Source organism: Poeciliopsis prolifica, unplaced genomic scaffold (assembly GCF_027474105.1).
Source record: "Poeciliopsis prolifica strain line A6 unplaced genomic scaffold, Auburn_PproV2 SCAFFOLD029, whole genome shotgun sequence".
In the NCBI taxonomy this organism is placed as follows: Eukaryota; Metazoa; Chordata; class Actinopteri; order Cyprinodontiformes; family Poeciliidae; genus Poeciliopsis; species Poeciliopsis prolifica.
Genome location: NW_026562404.1, coordinates 344,174 through 360,268, shown reverse-complemented (window position 1 = coordinate 360,268; position 16,095 = coordinate 344,174). Strand labels below are relative to the sequence as shown.

The 16,095-nt window shown below is 39.0% G+C and overlaps 1 protein-coding gene across 1 annotated transcript in view; it reads right to left on the bottom strand.

The window, feature by feature from the left end:
• The window catches only part of si:dkey-11f4.7 (piezo-type mechanosensitive ion channel component 2), a 37,826-nt gene that overhangs the window by 21,129 nt on the left and 602 nt on the right, over positions 1 to 16,095 (bottom strand). Inside the window, exons 2-16 of the mRNA XM_055049501.1 lie at positions 12,125 to 12,220; positions 8,852 to 8,953; positions 8,620 to 8,665; positions 7,050 to 7,209; positions 6,741 to 6,954; positions 6,211 to 6,424; positions 5,874 to 6,051; positions 5,576 to 5,674; positions 5,401 to 5,442; positions 4,285 to 4,417; positions 3,894 to 4,048; positions 2,500 to 2,766; positions 2,217 to 2,325; positions 1,876 to 1,997; positions 1,456 to 1,515 (exon numbers count right to left, since the gene is read on the bottom strand). Coding sequence (XP_054905476.1) covers positions 1,456 to 1,515; positions 1,876 to 1,997; positions 2,217 to 2,325; positions 2,500 to 2,766; positions 3,894 to 4,048; positions 4,285 to 4,417; positions 5,401 to 5,442; positions 5,576 to 5,674; positions 5,874 to 6,051; positions 6,211 to 6,424; positions 6,741 to 6,954; positions 7,050 to 7,209; positions 8,620 to 8,665; positions 8,852 to 8,885 — 1,833 coding nt within the window. The 5' untranslated portion in view covers positions 8,886 to 8,953; positions 12,125 to 12,220. The remainder of the gene's footprint in view (positions 1 to 1,455; positions 1,516 to 1,875; positions 1,998 to 2,216; positions 2,326 to 2,499; positions 2,767 to 3,893; positions 4,049 to 4,284; positions 4,418 to 5,400; positions 5,443 to 5,575; positions 5,675 to 5,873; positions 6,052 to 6,210; positions 6,425 to 6,740; positions 6,955 to 7,049; positions 7,210 to 8,619; positions 8,666 to 8,851; positions 8,954 to 12,124; positions 12,221 to 16,095) is intronic.

The window sequence follows — 16,095 nt, the reverse complement described above, 5'->3', positions numbered from 1 at the left end:
GCCAGATGATTCACTGATGTTAGTTCAAATGTCTGTTTAAGTTTAATCCTCTCAGGCTCAAATTACTTGCAAAGACTAGCAAAGTAGCATTAAGCTGTTGCAAATCTGCAACATCTGCCTGGAGAGGGTTAAAACTAAAAGCACCATGACTTTATGTCTTTATTGGCCGCTATAGGTTCACATTTCCCTTAATGCAGCACGTCCGTCTTTTATCTAATCCATTTTGTGTAGATTCAGTTAATCTGTCCAAATGTAGTAGTGGATTTAACTCAGATATGCTGTAAAATGAGCAGGTTTCTCCACACTTCCTTTTAAATACAATAGAAAAATTTGATATTCATAAAACATGCAAAAAAGTTGTGCATCACTTATATGCAGACATAGTTTAATGAAGTTCTTTACTGTTTATTCCATATCAAGCAGACATCAGATTTAATAACTGATTCAGCTGAATATTTTATATAGATAAACAAATAAAAGTGACATTGACAAAAAAAAAAAAACGATGCAACCCATCAGGTAAATTTTGAGACAGCAACTTTTGCAGAAACCATTGCCAACAATTGATTGCTCTACTTTACAATAAGACCCTTGGATCTGCCAATACGTACTTTGGCCCATTCTTCCCAAAGAAACTGTTCAAGCTGGTTTTGGTTCTAAGTCTGCCATCTCCACACTAGGTTTCAGAAATTGTTCACACTGTGCAAACTATAATTTGATCTGCAGCAGTAAAACTGCCACAGCTGCCCCCACACAATAAATGCAGCAAGTGAACCAGTGCTGCAGCTTTTACATTTGTACAAATCCCACTCAAACAGCACAGCAATGACCATATCGAAATATGTCATTTAATGCAACACAGTGCAAATGTTTTGTCTCCCCTGATGAAGATCCCTTCACTTCAGGATGCAGGGTCATTCAGGTTGAAAAACTCCAAAAATGTGACAGGATGTGATTTTAATTTTCACGATATGTCCCTCCAATACATCCACTTAACCTGCTTGTTAACTTGCTGACGCACATGGAAGTTCCTTCTGAACAGGTTTAGTGTCTGATGAAACACTTGAAAGCGCTAAAGGTTAAACATTTGGTTTGAACCGTGACTACAACGCCACGATTATTTGTCCATTTAGGGGTGCCGCCAAACTACTGTTGCACAGGTTTGCAAAATAAACAACAAACACTTCAGTTTCAATCTCTATTCATTTACACTGCCACATTATAAATAAATATGTAAAATTATTGGACAAACCATTTTAATTCGACCACTTCAACAACACTACATTTAAATGCAAAGCACTTCAGGCCACCAATAGGACACTGTTCAGAATTATTTCTATGGATTTTTACAGTAGAATGTCATATAAATTGGAACAGGCTGTTAAATTAAACAATGACTTTAATATGCTGAATTAAATAATAATAATAATTCACCAGATAATAAAATACACTAACCTGGTATAGAACCACACACAGGAGGAAGAGGACGATGTAGAGGATTTTATACACAACCACCTGATGAAAAATAATCAAATACATTTATATCTACATTAGATAGATAGATAGATAGATAGATAGATAGATAGATAGATAGATAGATAGATAGATAGATAGATAGATAGATAGATAGATAGATAGATAGATAGATAGATAGATAGATAGATAGATAGATAGATAGATAGATAGATAGATAGATAGATAGATAGATAGATAGATAGATAGATAGATAGATAGATAGATAGATAGATAGATAGATAGATAGATAGATAGATAGAGCATTCATCTGCTAAAAAGTAGAATCAAAATATCACTTCCATGTTCCATCAACTGAATTATATCAATTAATTATTATATAATAATGAATTAATTACTCACCTTTCCAGAGAAGCTTACTATGAAGAACATGGAGCAGCAGAACAGGATCCAGTATTTGATGAGAAGCCCTTTGACCCCTGAGATCAGCATCCCTATCAGGGGTGACGTCTGGCTTTCCTCCGCTGCGACGAAGGAAATCAAGAAGAAGTGAAAGATAAAAGGGGAGTAGGAAAGAAAAAGGATAAAGTAGGAAAAAAAAGGATAAAGTAGGAAAGAAAAAGGATAAATATTTGTGTGAACTACAACAAACTAAACAGAATGATGTGAGGATGGATTTTTTTTTAAATCTCTCATTTCTGCCCAAAAAAAGACGCTGAGAGAAGCAATTTAAGCTCATTTACGTGGGATGGCTGGAATGTTTTCAAGAGATTCCTTCTTCATGTTCTGTTCCTCCTTTCTTTCTTTCAGCTGCTGGCGGAACATCACCCAGAAGCTGAAGGTGTAGAAGACCTGCAGACGAAGAAGGCAGCAAATCATGAGGACTTATTGGCCGCGTTCTGATATTTTACAGACATCCGCGACAGAAAATCTGGTCTTTTCTGTAAAACTTCAACAGCAACAAAAAAAAAAGTTTGTCATGGTTTTTCCATTTTAGGCTGATGGATCTCGTGAGTCATGACTCACCTTAGCTCCCAGGTGGATGCAAGGTGCAGGATGGTAGCTGTTCAGGTCAAAGTCCACTATCACTGCTGGGGGCAGCCCGGGATACAGCTCGGCTCGGCTCAAACGCAGCCCGCTCAGGAAGCCCAGCACCACCAGGACAGTGCCGTAAGCGGCAAGGAAAGGGGCGGACATCATGGCGTACCGCCGGCGGTCCCGCATCATCCAGATGACGCAGGACCACACCAGCAGGGCAAAGGTCAGCCAGTTGTTGTAAGTTATACTCCACACCTGGATGGCAAAGGAATCAGGTTGTTTGGCAGCTTTACAACAGATTTCTTCTTTTTCTTTCTGAAATTTACCTCAGGTTACTACGCAACTTCTAATTGTGAGCATGTTCCTTTAGCATTTGAACACATTAAAAAGAGAGAGAAATACCCTGTTATATCGGTTATATCTGACACAATTAGCAAATCCCACTGGTTTTCTTATTTACATTGAGAACATGCCTAGACTCCAAAGACAAATTAAACACACCATAACTTATTTATAACATTTTTTATTCAAGTTCTGGAAAGCAACAATTTTCTTGCAGTCATTTCCTAACTTATGAGATCATCACTTATCTGCCTGATTAAAAGTGAAGAGTGTCTAAAACACAATGATATTTAAACCATAAGAAAACTGGAAATCATAGATAACTACCTGAACGTCTCGAGGGACTCTGATCAACTGGAAAAGGATTATGAAACATCGCCTGTCATATTGTTTTCATTGGAATGTCTTAAAGGTAGAAAATACTAGTGAATGTGGGATGTTGTGAAAAACAGTGATTTCTTAATGTGGAAACTAAATGACCCAAATCATGTAGCCTAGCTTATTAGTTAAGCCTTAGAAATCCATCAACAGGACAAAATGTGTTTTTTTGGGGGGATTTTTTTACTCTTTAAAAGTAGTTTTTTCTGTCCTTTATTGATTTTGAACCAAACCTTATTTGCTCAGACCTTTGTAGTTTTTCTTTGCTACAACATGGTCAGTTAACAGTAACAAAATTCAAAGATGAAGAGTACAAGGGTGATTAATTATTAGTTCTTATCTAAACATAATTTCGTTTGAATTTATTTAGTCTAATGCCATTCTCTGCAGCTCTGGTAGTGGAGTAGTTTGCTTACTTATTACGGACTGAGTGGTCTAATGCAAAGCGCTCACGCAATTAATCCACAATTTCTCCCAGTGGCTCTCCAGTTCCATTCCCACTGATCTGTGTGAGTTCCACTGTGGGACCACTAAAACAATTACAGCCCTGTAATAACCGCAGGTTGTCTCAATATGGCTGCAGAAACGTTTCCTCTACTGTTGAGAAACAGTAGTTGTGCATCACAGCCATAGATGTGCAACATGTCACTTGTTGACTCTACCATCATGATGACGAGGGCGCTAACGTAGCTGTGTTTCTGCAGCAGGCGGCCGAACACAACGAGGCCGCTGGGGCCTGAAGGGACAGGCGAGGGCTCCGTCAGACTCCTGGAGATGTCCTCACTTTTGTCCGCCATTCCTTCATCATTTTCTGCCTCTAATGTGAAAGAGAAAGAGGAAAAACAATCAAATTTAAAAATTCTGATTTGGTGCTACGTTTGCACATCTTATTTAATCTCTTAAGGTCGGAGGTCTTCTCATGACTGAATGAAGAGTTGGCTAGAGTTAAGAGGCTTAAAAAGGTAACAAAAAGTTTATCAGAAAATGTTTCTTTGCACAGTCCTGAACGAGTCCCTTCTTCCCGGGGCAGTGTAGTTCTTGAGCTGTGATTACCAGGTAGAGGAGAGTCGTTTTCTTTGCGAAGAGACGGAGAGTAACAGTTTACGTATCCGGCTTCCTCCACCAGACATCCCAGATGGTTGCTGTGGATGTTCTGCCAGGAACCTCCAGTCATCAAAACCATCGACTGAAAGAACAAAAAGAGATTCTCCTATGAGATTAACAGGAACATCTGTAGATTTGTTAAACAACTGCAGTGTAATCAAATGATCAGTACAGGTTACTGGTAAACATATTGAAATCTCTCCAATTGATGAGAGTTCAGGTGAACCAGTCTCTTCCATTGGATGCCACCTCTACGTTTCTATTTATGAACATTTTCTTGCCACTGAAAGTTACACAGTCAGTGTTATTGGTATTTAAAAACAGCTTAAACGTACTTGGGAAGGACAATCACTCTGGCTCTGAAATCGCAGAAGATACTGTGTGCTCTATAGAAACAAACACCACCACTTTCTGCAGGACAGCTTCCTGAAATGGGTCTTCATTTAAAAGCAGCTGCATCTAAACATTATATTACAACGTGGAGCGCAAAGCATCAGATCCACTGGTCTAAAGCTTTCTGCCATAATATTGAACAAATGGAAACTTGTTCTTTGGGGGTGATAAATCACGTTCCTCTGTCATGCAGTCCGATACAGGAGTATGGATTTTGTGGCTGTCAGGAGAATGATGCTTGCCTGACTGCATTGTGTTTAGCGTTCAGGTTAATGGTGGGAGCCTGACAGTGTGAGGTTGTTTATCAGGGCTTGACCCCTTAGCTCTAGTGAAGGAAACTCTTTATACTGCAGGACACAAAGACAATTTGGGCAATTTTATGCTCATGAGACTGCACTGCCCTGATGTCAACCCAATTAACACCTTGGGTGCTAAATGAGACCTGAGCATGCTGTGTTGTCCAGCATCAGTGTCTGACCTCACAAATGCTCCTAAACCTTGTGGAATACCTTAATAACAGAGTTAAAGCTGCTGTTTTATTTGCAAAAAGTGAGCTAACACTGTATTAGAGTAGAGAATAAAATACCAGTATGTATCGTGTGTGTGAAGGCAAACCTCCACATACTTTAGGCAATAAAGCCTATATAGTAAACACATAACAGAACTGTTTACCTCATCAGGTAGGTAGGTTTCCTCATCTGTGCTGCTCAACAGCTAAAAGAGGCATTTGTGAGTTATTGCAGTGACATTAGGCTATATGAGCATAATTCTGTTTGTCATACATTTTTATAAAAAATGTATGGAAATTATTTGCCTTAAAAGGCAAATAATGATGTTTACGTGTCACCTCTTGCTTATCTCCTGTGATGTAGATGACTCTGGAAAAGCTCGGAGGAACTTCAGGGCTTTCTAATGGGCTGTCAGATTTGTCAACGTCAGCAGTATCCTGACATGGAAAGAAGCTATTAAACGCTAATAAACTACCGATATGATGTAAATATTGTTTATGATGCAGCAGTGGTTAAGAAAACCAATACTCAATATGTAATATTGATAACATAAAATTGAACGACAGAGGAAAGAGGCTTGGAAAGCTGCAACGCGTGCATGCATAAACGTGGAACTTAACCACAGCTGTCCCTCACATCGTCACAGTCCTCCTCTGTGATTTGGACCCATTTGTGCAGCAGAGCCAACAGCGTGTAGTAGAGCAGCAGGAGAACGAAGGGGTTGACGAAGTCAGGCCAGCAGACGTGTGGATGCAGACCAAGACTGTGGGGCATCGAACTGTTGGTTCGGATAACTCCCGTCATACCAAACAACCTGGAGACAAAAACAAAAGGAAACCAGGCTAAAGAGTGATGCTCAGTTACTGTAGACAAGGTTTAATGACAAATGCATCTCAATGTACAAAAAATAAACATTTTCCCATGATTTTATCCTCAAACTCACACTTGTGCATTCTCTTTTAATCATGTTTACCTCACATAAACATCATCTGGTGGGATGAGCTGCTGGGACAGGGGCAGCTGGTAGAGGTACAGAGCCAGCAGGTGTCCTCCACTGAAGATAGCCATCATGACACACAGGGAGCTGAAAAGCAGCATGCTAATGGAGCGACTGAATATCCACCACCACACCAGTCCTAAAAACACCCCAAAGTACACTCCTGAGGTGAGGGAAGGCAGTATGATGCCTGCAGACACATGGACACAGAGCAGGAAAATAAACAGAAAAGAGAAGAATTAGGAAGAAAAAAAAACATGTGTGGAAAAACTAGAAAGTTGGGAACAGGTCACGGGTTTGTGTCCGGCCCAGTGACCTTTGCTGCATGTTTTCCCTCTCTCTCACAACCCAGTACCAAATAAAGTCCACTACAGCTAAAAAAAATCCCTAAAAAAAAACTAGCAAATAATGATATTTCATTCTTGAAAGGGTCTTATAATCTATTAGATTTGGAAATCCATCCATCCATCACGTTCAGACAACCTGAAGTCTTCTCTGTAGTGTACCTGCCAGCCCCAGCAGCAGAGTGACCACCACTTTCCCCGCCGTGTTCATGATCGCTGACAGCAGCAACTTCACTCCTGCTGCAAACATGATCAGCTTCTGGACAAACTGCGGCGGGCTGGACTGAACCGGCAGAGTGGTCTCCTCAGAGCTGTCAAAAGACGAGGCCTCTGTTTCATATTCGCCCTCTGACTCCGTGTCAGAGGTTTCCACATCCTGCAAGGCCAAAAGAAAAAAAAAAGAAAAAGTCTAATATGACTGCATGTTACTTTGATTAAATTGCGTCATTAAGAAAGTAGATCTGCTGACACCTCTGAGGATGAAAAGGGGATCCCATTTTCAAGGAGGTTGACTTGGGGCGCGGGGCGCAGCAGTTTTCGGCACAACCTCAGAAGGAACAGGATAGAGAGGCAGAGGCCGATATCTGGAGCCAAGAGTCGCACGATGTTTGCTGAGTCAACCGAACTGAATCTGAAAAAGAAAAAAAAGAAATCACAGCAGAACCACAGCTGGCTAATGAAGCTATCTCACCGCAACGGACTGGAAGAGTACGGGCAAGACTGCGACGTTTTCAAAGACAAATTGAGTTTGGATTTATGGTAAAATCTCAGACTTTGGAGGACGCGGCCATTCTGAAAATACATCCATCCACGTTCATACAAAAATAAAATCTTATGACTCGCTTAACTAATGTGGTGAAGAAGCACCCTCTTTTTTTCCTCTGGTTTGTAAACAGCACTAATGCACAAGCGAGGAATGACTTGTAGTTTGCAAAGCTTCTGATTTTATGGCTTTCTGTTGATCTTCTATGCTGCTCTTGCTTGCATGTCCCGGGTATAGTGTGTGTGTGTGTGTGTGTGTGTGTGTGTGTGTGTGTGTGTGTGTGTGTGTGTGTGTGTGCGTGTGTGTGTGTGTGTGTGTGTTGTGACTATTGCTGTATTGAGCTGCTGTCTGTTTTCATTGGAGCACTAAATCTCCAGAGCCTTATATCCAGATTAAATAAAGGTCAATACAAAATAAAAGCTGTAGTGCAGCAAGACAAGCTGATGCAAGCATTAAGCGCTCCTTGGAGATATGAGTACCATAAAAAACCGTAATGACCCGTTAAATTTTTTGGTTTCGGTATCTCTGACCTTTATGACCTTTTTTTATCCTCTATTTGCAAGAATGACAATTTTCACGTAAAGTCCAGTGATGCAGCACATGGAGATGCTCAGAAAATCATTACAGAGTTTCACGTGTAAAGTCAAGACTCTGAGGCAAGCTGAGGCAATTTAACACTATCTGGCAACTAATTAATCTAATTACTTTGTATTTGTATTTTTTTTTTTTTTTACTTGTTTTAAAATACCAAAAGCAGAGGCATTCTGGCTTCATCAGTCCATAATGCTATTCTTCTGATTTTTATTGGAGACTCCCCAATCCAAACATCATATCATAAGGGTGAAAGGTGGCAATTTTGGTACGAGTCCATCTTATAATCGGTTGGTTGCTGGTTCAAATCCCCGTTCAGTTTGTTTCAATTGTTGTGTCATTGAGCAAGACTTAAAGGAAAACGGACCACTGCAAGTCCTACAGCTGGCTTGACAAAATTATCTACAAATAAAATTCATAAGAGTTTAAACTTTGCAGGCACAACACAGCTGCAGGTGAGGAAAGCTGCAGGTAAGGAAAAGAAGTAAGAGAATCAGAGACTTTTTTTGTGGGAAACATTTATTTTGTCATTTTGTTGTCAGATTTGCTGGTCTACTTAATAAACCCATTCATGTTCTGCTACTTTACCTTTATTGTAACATAGAAAAACATAAAGTTCACAAGAGTAAACAATATAAAATAAAAGACTCAACTGTTTTGAAATTACAAGCGTCAAGTACTTCATACCTCACAATTCCTAAGTGGTAAAGGACGTCTTCCCAGATCCCAGCAACTGTTGAAAACAAAGGAAATGGTGAAAAGAGCACAACTTAGAAAAACTGCTTCATCTAAAGGTCAGTAATAACAGTATGGGATCCATGCGTTGGCCTATTTTTGTTGTTCTTGTGGCTTAGTTTCTTTTCCAGGATATGTGGCATTTTAAAAATGTGCTAAGACAAGTAACAAGTTGTTTTTTTACCATGTGGAGGGAGGTAGCTGAATGGGATCTGCATGAAGCACTGCAGGGTCAGGAAGGTTAGACTAACGTAGATTATTAACCGAATAAACCGGCCCGTTTTACCTGAAGAGAGCAAAAGAAGAAGAACACAAGGTTTGTTTTATTTTATCTTTGTGCTTTGCAAAGTATTCAAATATTTTCTACTTATGTGTGCTTAGTTCAGCCCATCTTCACATCAACTTTGACCACCTTCGGTGCAACACAAAAGCATCTCCACAACATGATGCTGCCACCGCCATGCTTCAAAGTCTGGATGGTGTATTCCAGGTGATGTGTTGTGTTCTGCCAGGTGCTGCAGAGTACTTGAATGCAGATTAAAAACAAAAGATCAAAGTTGGTGTCATAACCATGACGGCAACATGATTGGGCTATAAAGTGGCACGATGTGCCTGGGAAATACATAAAACCGCCCCTTTAAATTACACACACAGGTAAATGATTATTACTAATTCAGGGACTTAATAATCCCACACTTTTTAGATTTGTTTAGACTCACATCCCTCTAAAATACATTCAAGCTTTTAGTTGTGACCAACTGTGATAAGGTTTGAGGGGTGTGAATCATTTTCTGATTACTGTATGTTTTATCATGGAACCGAGTGCCTTTCGCAGAAAGTGTCTTCGATCACACTCAGTTATTTGTGGTAAGTCGATTTTTTTTTTTTTTTAAATAAACCTTTATAGTTTAACCATCCATCACTGTGTATAAATACCAGACGACTTTGTTAATTAACTGCATTCAAGACCACATTACATGTCAAAAAACAATTAGCGGTGCAATAGATTTTGGTTGAAAATCCAGAGAAATGAAAACATTCCTCATCAATTTTCTGGAGTTTCAAGCTTGCGATCAGAACATTAGAGAAGACAAATAGCTGACGCAGCTCAACTGCAGCTGAGCCAGCAGATGTGCTGTTGATGTTCACCATTTTTACTAAAAGCATTGTTTCACTTAAACCTCTCTGCTTACACAGATACACATGCATGCTCGGTGAATTATAGGTGGGCCCACAAATAAAACACATTGCACACATGCAGAATGAACACACATTTCATCACTTAGTCCAGGATCGGATTATAGAGAGCAAAACATATGGGATGTATGGAGCTAAAAGGCAATTAGTGTTTTTTTTTTTGTTCGGTTACGGTGGATAGAAGATCGCTGACATCACATCTTTTAATTCTTTGCTGTAATTACGAGGCTATACATAATTGATTGGGTCACTCCTATCACTTCCCCCCTTTACAAAGTACTTTGAGGGAGGGGCAACGAGGCTTTAATTCATCTGTTTGCAGCGATCGATACGAAGAACACACATGACCTACTCACTCATGTCTGACCTACTAAACCTGCTTCATAAGACAAGTCCATGCATGAGGTTTATTATAACACAGTTATGAGGGAGCAAGTGTTAAAGTTCAAACCAGTGACTGTGCTGGATTGTTGTATTTATGCTGGCGCTCACTGTGCATTGACGTTTTTATGCTGCAGAGTTTTTTCTTTTAACCTAAGTGTTGGGTTTCTCCTGTTAGGACAGAAGTTAAAAAAAAAAAAAGCTTTGATCAAAGAGTGATGTTTTTTTTTTAACTGCACAACAATCTGGTCTCTGAAACTTTATCACAAACTGAAATAAGACGTTAGATGGTAAACTGTATGTATGGCATATAATGCTACCGTCAGTGGGTTGTGTTAATAGCTTTAGCTGATACTGTCAAAAGAGTTTGTTTTCTTCAAGTAATCTCAGCTGCTAAGTAGGCAGAACAAGCCTAACAAACTATTTAAATGCACACCATTCAGTTGACTTTATTAGTTTAAAAGCACTCGAACTGAAACTGTTCTCACCAGCAGGATAATAGATGTCGACAGATACTAACAGCTTACAATCTCATTGTTACTTTTGGTGCTGTACGTCCATGTTGTCTAGCCTAGTTGAGCCTGAAGGCTGCGTCTGTTCAGCCGCTCCATCTCTTCTGAATCGGGGAAAGTGTGAGATGTCAGTCGTGCAGCAGCTGCAAAGACGGTTTATTCCTGGACTTTCCAAGTGTCAGAGGCGTTTGAAGATTACCTGAGTTCCCCCGAATCAGTGTCTGATGGCAGACTGAGTCAGCACACAGCCAGTCAGATTAGCAGACGTTCAATAACCTCGCTGTACAACCAGTGAGGGAAACGCGGGATAATAACTTCACAGATCCTCACTTCAAAACAATCCTGACTCACCCTCAGAAATCAGACATCAATTATTTAACTCATCTTTTGGGTTGAAAACACAGCATGTTTGTCCAAACTTTTACCTCAACCCTGTGGGATCAGAGGAAACGATGACTGACGGATGGACGGAAATTCAAGGTGTGTCTGTGGTTAACAGACAAACAATAATAAAAAATAACGTTTTTTTTTTTAAATCATATAACACAATAATTTGTTCTCAATAGAAGGTGGGAGAGGAATTCACATATTGCTTAACACAAATTTCAGATGTTTCAGGGAAAAAAAGTTACACCTCTTACTATTTTTCATTGACTGCATCAGGACTCACCTATAGCATTATAAAAAAGTGTCCATAAAACTACAAATTTTAATCAATAGCCTGTAAAAGCTTACACGAAGTATGCAGATGGATATTTAACAAGAAAGATTAAACTCTGCAGACCTCATAAAACGAAGGCCATTAAAAGTGAGCGCTTTAAAATAAGTATTCTTAAATTATGACAAAACACAGAAGCTTCAAATAATAATTTTGTACATAGAAGCATTACGTACAAAATGACATGTTTACACAATTACATAATTTTGTACATATCTTCTGGACACACCCAGGTTAAAAACCGCCGGCCGTGTTTAACCAAATTACTAATAAACATTTTAATTGATGTGAAAGCGGTAAGAGCATCTCATCTGAAACTCTCAAGAAAATAAATAATGGAAAAAATGATTCAAACTATTCAAAAATCTGTGTACAGTCCTGAAGCTCTACAGACTACTTTGAATCAGCGTTAAAGCTCATCATTGAACATATCATATGAAGCATAAGACCTGCTTGGAATCCCATATTTTAATCCAAATGTTGCATTTGAAGCCATTCTTGATTAAAATGACCATGGGTGTTTGTGCAAGACTTCATACGGGCATGACTCGGTTTGATGAAATTCATAATTCAGACATGAATAATTGAAACTGGGGGGAAAGATGCACCACATCTCAAATACAACCTGAGTCAGAGGAGCTTCTCTCACCTTTTAGGGAGACCGGGCTCGGGTTTGGCAGCAGTGGAACGGTGAGCAGAAACACAAAGTACACCACAGAGAGGCCATTATAGCGAAACGAAGAAGCTGAGGAGAAAAGGAGACAGAACCAACGAGTTGGATAGAAATAGTCCAGCTCGGCCTAACAGAGCGGCCTTTTACAATTTACTCTACCATTTATTTATCTAGTAGCTACACAATAGGCTGTCTTGGGTGTAAACTCATTTTAGAATAAAACAAAAAACACCTGAAATGATCCCTCCTCTGGAGTTCTGGAGTTTTCTATTTGCATTATTTTATATGTGTTCAAAAGACTAACTTGTTTCCACAGCACATTTAAAAACACCTAAAATTGTTAATATCAAGAAATAAGCAGAAATGTAAAACAATTACATGTCCAAAGAATGAATAAAAAACAACATTTTAACTTCTCCATATGCTGTTTAGACACATTCTTCATAAAAGTAAGAGCAATAAAAGTCCGGATGCTGTGTGCGATCCTGAGTCATTTCTGACTGGAGTAAGACTGATGCTCTTCAAATAGAGCCGGTGGCAGAGGACGAAGTAAAACAATAAGAAACATACCATTTCTGAACTGCAGAAATATTTACTTTTCCTAAAGTTATTTCCAATGGAACAATAAGTAAAATAAAAGTGATCTAAAGCACCTCGCAAAGTAAAAGACGCCCAAAAATGTCTGATCTTCATAGAAAGAGAGCTGAAGTTGAAGCTACTCACTAAAATCACTCAGATTGTGGTATATAGTTATTGTTTTTTCTAGAGCCATCAGTTTATGGACGCTAGACGTTTCCATTACAAACTTTCAATCTTTCTTTTTGTGTTTTCTCAAAGCTTCATATCTGCACTCTTCATCAGCTCACCTCAGAGAGATCTTTATTTGACCAAGTTTATGCCATTAACCAGCATCTCAGGTTGTAAGTTAAAACCTTAAACAGCCAAAAATACAGTAATTTAAGCAAAACAACAACAAAAAACACTCACCCGTCAGCAGAAGCAGAGGTAGTACTAAGTTATAAAGTATTCCAACCACCAGCTCCCCTGCCATGCTGCTTCCTGAGATTCCTTCAGACTCAAAACGCTCTGCAAAGAAGTGCTTCAGGAAGGTGGACGGAAAAACCCAACCGTCTCACTCATTTTGAAGAAGACAATGAACCTCCGTCAAAGCGTCCTCTGAAACCGCTTTTCAAAGTGCGACGCCCTCACACAGTAACAGGAGCTGTAAAACGGGAGCCCAGAAACAGGCAGGACTCGGAGAAAAAGACCTTGACTTTATGATGCTGGTACTGATGGTGACTCCCTTTTGCTCTTTGCTTGTGTCTCTGTCACACCCTCCACTCCCTCCCTCACCTCTCTCATATTAGGTGCTGCATCTCTTATACTCATATTGCAGATAATCTCACACAGGAGGACGGCCTCTGTTTTCACCTGACAGAAAAAGTCTGCTTCCACGGTGAAATAAAAGCACCTAAAACAGCATAATTATTGAACATCCATCATGGGTGCCTTTTATAGAAATGTTGTGTGTACACAGAGCTTTCATTTCTGTTGAAAACAATGTTTCTGGCCAGACAGACATTGACAAACAGCTGTATTTCTCATGGACCCTCGCGCTGCCTCATCATATTTGCACTATAGGTTGAAGGGAAGTGTATCTAATATTCATGGCTGTGAGGCCATTAAAGCACTGGTGTGACTACAGAGGAATAATCACTGTATGCATGCTGAGAGAATCAATAACATACATTTTATGGCAAGAATAAAATACATGTCACAAGATCATGTTGCCTTAAAATATGTTTTTTTTCTAGTAAATATAGCACATTTGGAGTTAATTTTTTTCACAAACTGTTTGGTGTCAAACATTTAACTGAAGCATTTTTACCATATTTTTTTTTCTGTTAGTTTAACAATGTAAAGAGATTTTCAGTGAGTAATCTGTGACTTTCCCTGGGAAAACAACCGACATATTCGTTATTTTAGATTTAAGTCTTTAAACTGCATCTTAGAGCAATTTTACTTTTAGAAGTTATTTTCCAAAAACAAACAAACAAAATCTATCAGATGTTGAACTTAAAATGAAGAATTAAACTGAGAAAATTTTGAGGTGTCCTTGGAAAAAGATGGAAATTATCTGAGACCCTCCATCTTGGAGTAAGTGAAAGGCTGCCCTCTAGTGTCCAATAGGCCTAACAGCATTAAGCACTGTTGATTTTTTCTGAATACGTTTTATTTACAGACAAATACATCTCATTAAAAAATGAATAAGATTCTCAACGAGCATGATAAAAGGGAAAGTTTGAGTAGGAATGTTATCAATTGTTTTTTAAATGCAGAGTTCAGACTCTGAAGGCAGCAAAGAAGCAGAGGAAGCTCGTTTGCCAGTCGAGGAGCATCAGGTCTGCGCAGAGAAATCCCCTTGATCTTCTATTTTTATTTTTTTTTATATAAATCTGGTTTTTGGGAGGAAAGAAAAGATTTTAATTTGAAGACTCAGGAGCTCGAGTTGGACTCTGTAGCCTCAACAATTTGAAGCTCGACCATCGTTTTTATGTGAATTCTTTGATCTTATTAAGACCCTTGCAGCAAAGTTTGCACTCAACTGAAGAAAACCAAGAGCTTTTTTGACTCCCTTTTTTTGACTCACATTTTTTGCATGTGAAATTGAATTGAAAAAGTTTAGACGAGAGAAAATTACGCATAAATATCCACCTCCGGTTTCTGTTTTCTCACCAGCCTTCTTGGAATAGAAATATTTTTTGAATTGCTAAACAATTTCAGATAAGCTGTTTGGAGCGACCTTTCAAAATGTATTAATTGGTCAAAAACAGCTAAATTGCTTAAGTGTGGCTTGATGTCACACTTAATGTCCAATCTGTTGCCTGATGATGTGAATCATGCTATCTGGAGGAATGATTGGACAACTGAGAGTTCGTCATTAAGGGGTCACAGGATTAAAGGGGCAGTGCAGTTAAAGGTTATCTGCATATGAGTAACAGGAGTCATTGACTGTGAAACTAATTAATCATGACCTGTCAAAATTGTTGTTTCAATGGCAAAAAAAACAACAACAAAAAAGCATAAAGGCCTAACACAAGACTAAACTCAGCATAACTGAAATAATATAAAGATGTCACAACTTTTTTTTTAAATTAGTAAAAACAACAATAACAATGATCTGTGTAAGCTGAGACATTGAGGTTATTTCGTTTTTCTGAAGTTATTCATGCAGCTCAGTGGAGACGGACTAAAGTGACAGACTTCAGTTCTTTTTACGTCTGTGATTTTTCCATGTAATCTTCCAAATCAATAGTGATTTGATGTAGTTGTGGTTGTCGTTGTCTGGCGTGGTGTTGAGGCCGCACAATTTGTTTATGCTTTTACTATACCAATCACCCAGTATTTGCATTTATTCCCATTCACATAGCAGAGGACTAAAGCAAAGTGGGCTGTGGCGGTTTGAGGAAGGAGGAAGTGACGTTTCAGTGAAATGGCCTGCATGGTTAGACAAACGGGTGAGGATTGGGTCTTTTCTGTGAGTCTGCCCGGTGAGCCCCCCTTGCAAAGCGAGTCATTCAACTTCTGTGTTTATTTACATGAATTAAAACTGTTAAGACTTTGTTAATGTCCGGGAAGTAACACACATTGTCCCAATTCAAAAAGAAGCACAGAATGATCGTTTTTTGCTGAAGCGTGAGCACCAGCTGCAGCTGCAACACCACAGGTCAGCCTTCTTATACCTTCTGTGACGTCATCAAAGGCATGTGTTCCTGAGAGCCTGTTTTGGCAATGCTTTTTTATGTTGATTACATAAGAAATGACAGTGAAAGAGCCAGAAAAAGTGGCCACGACATGTTCTGGAGGTGGCAAACTACATTTTAAGGGATTTTTTTTTTCATCAATTTTACAAAAAAGTCTCATTAGTAGCTTTCACACGTCATTAT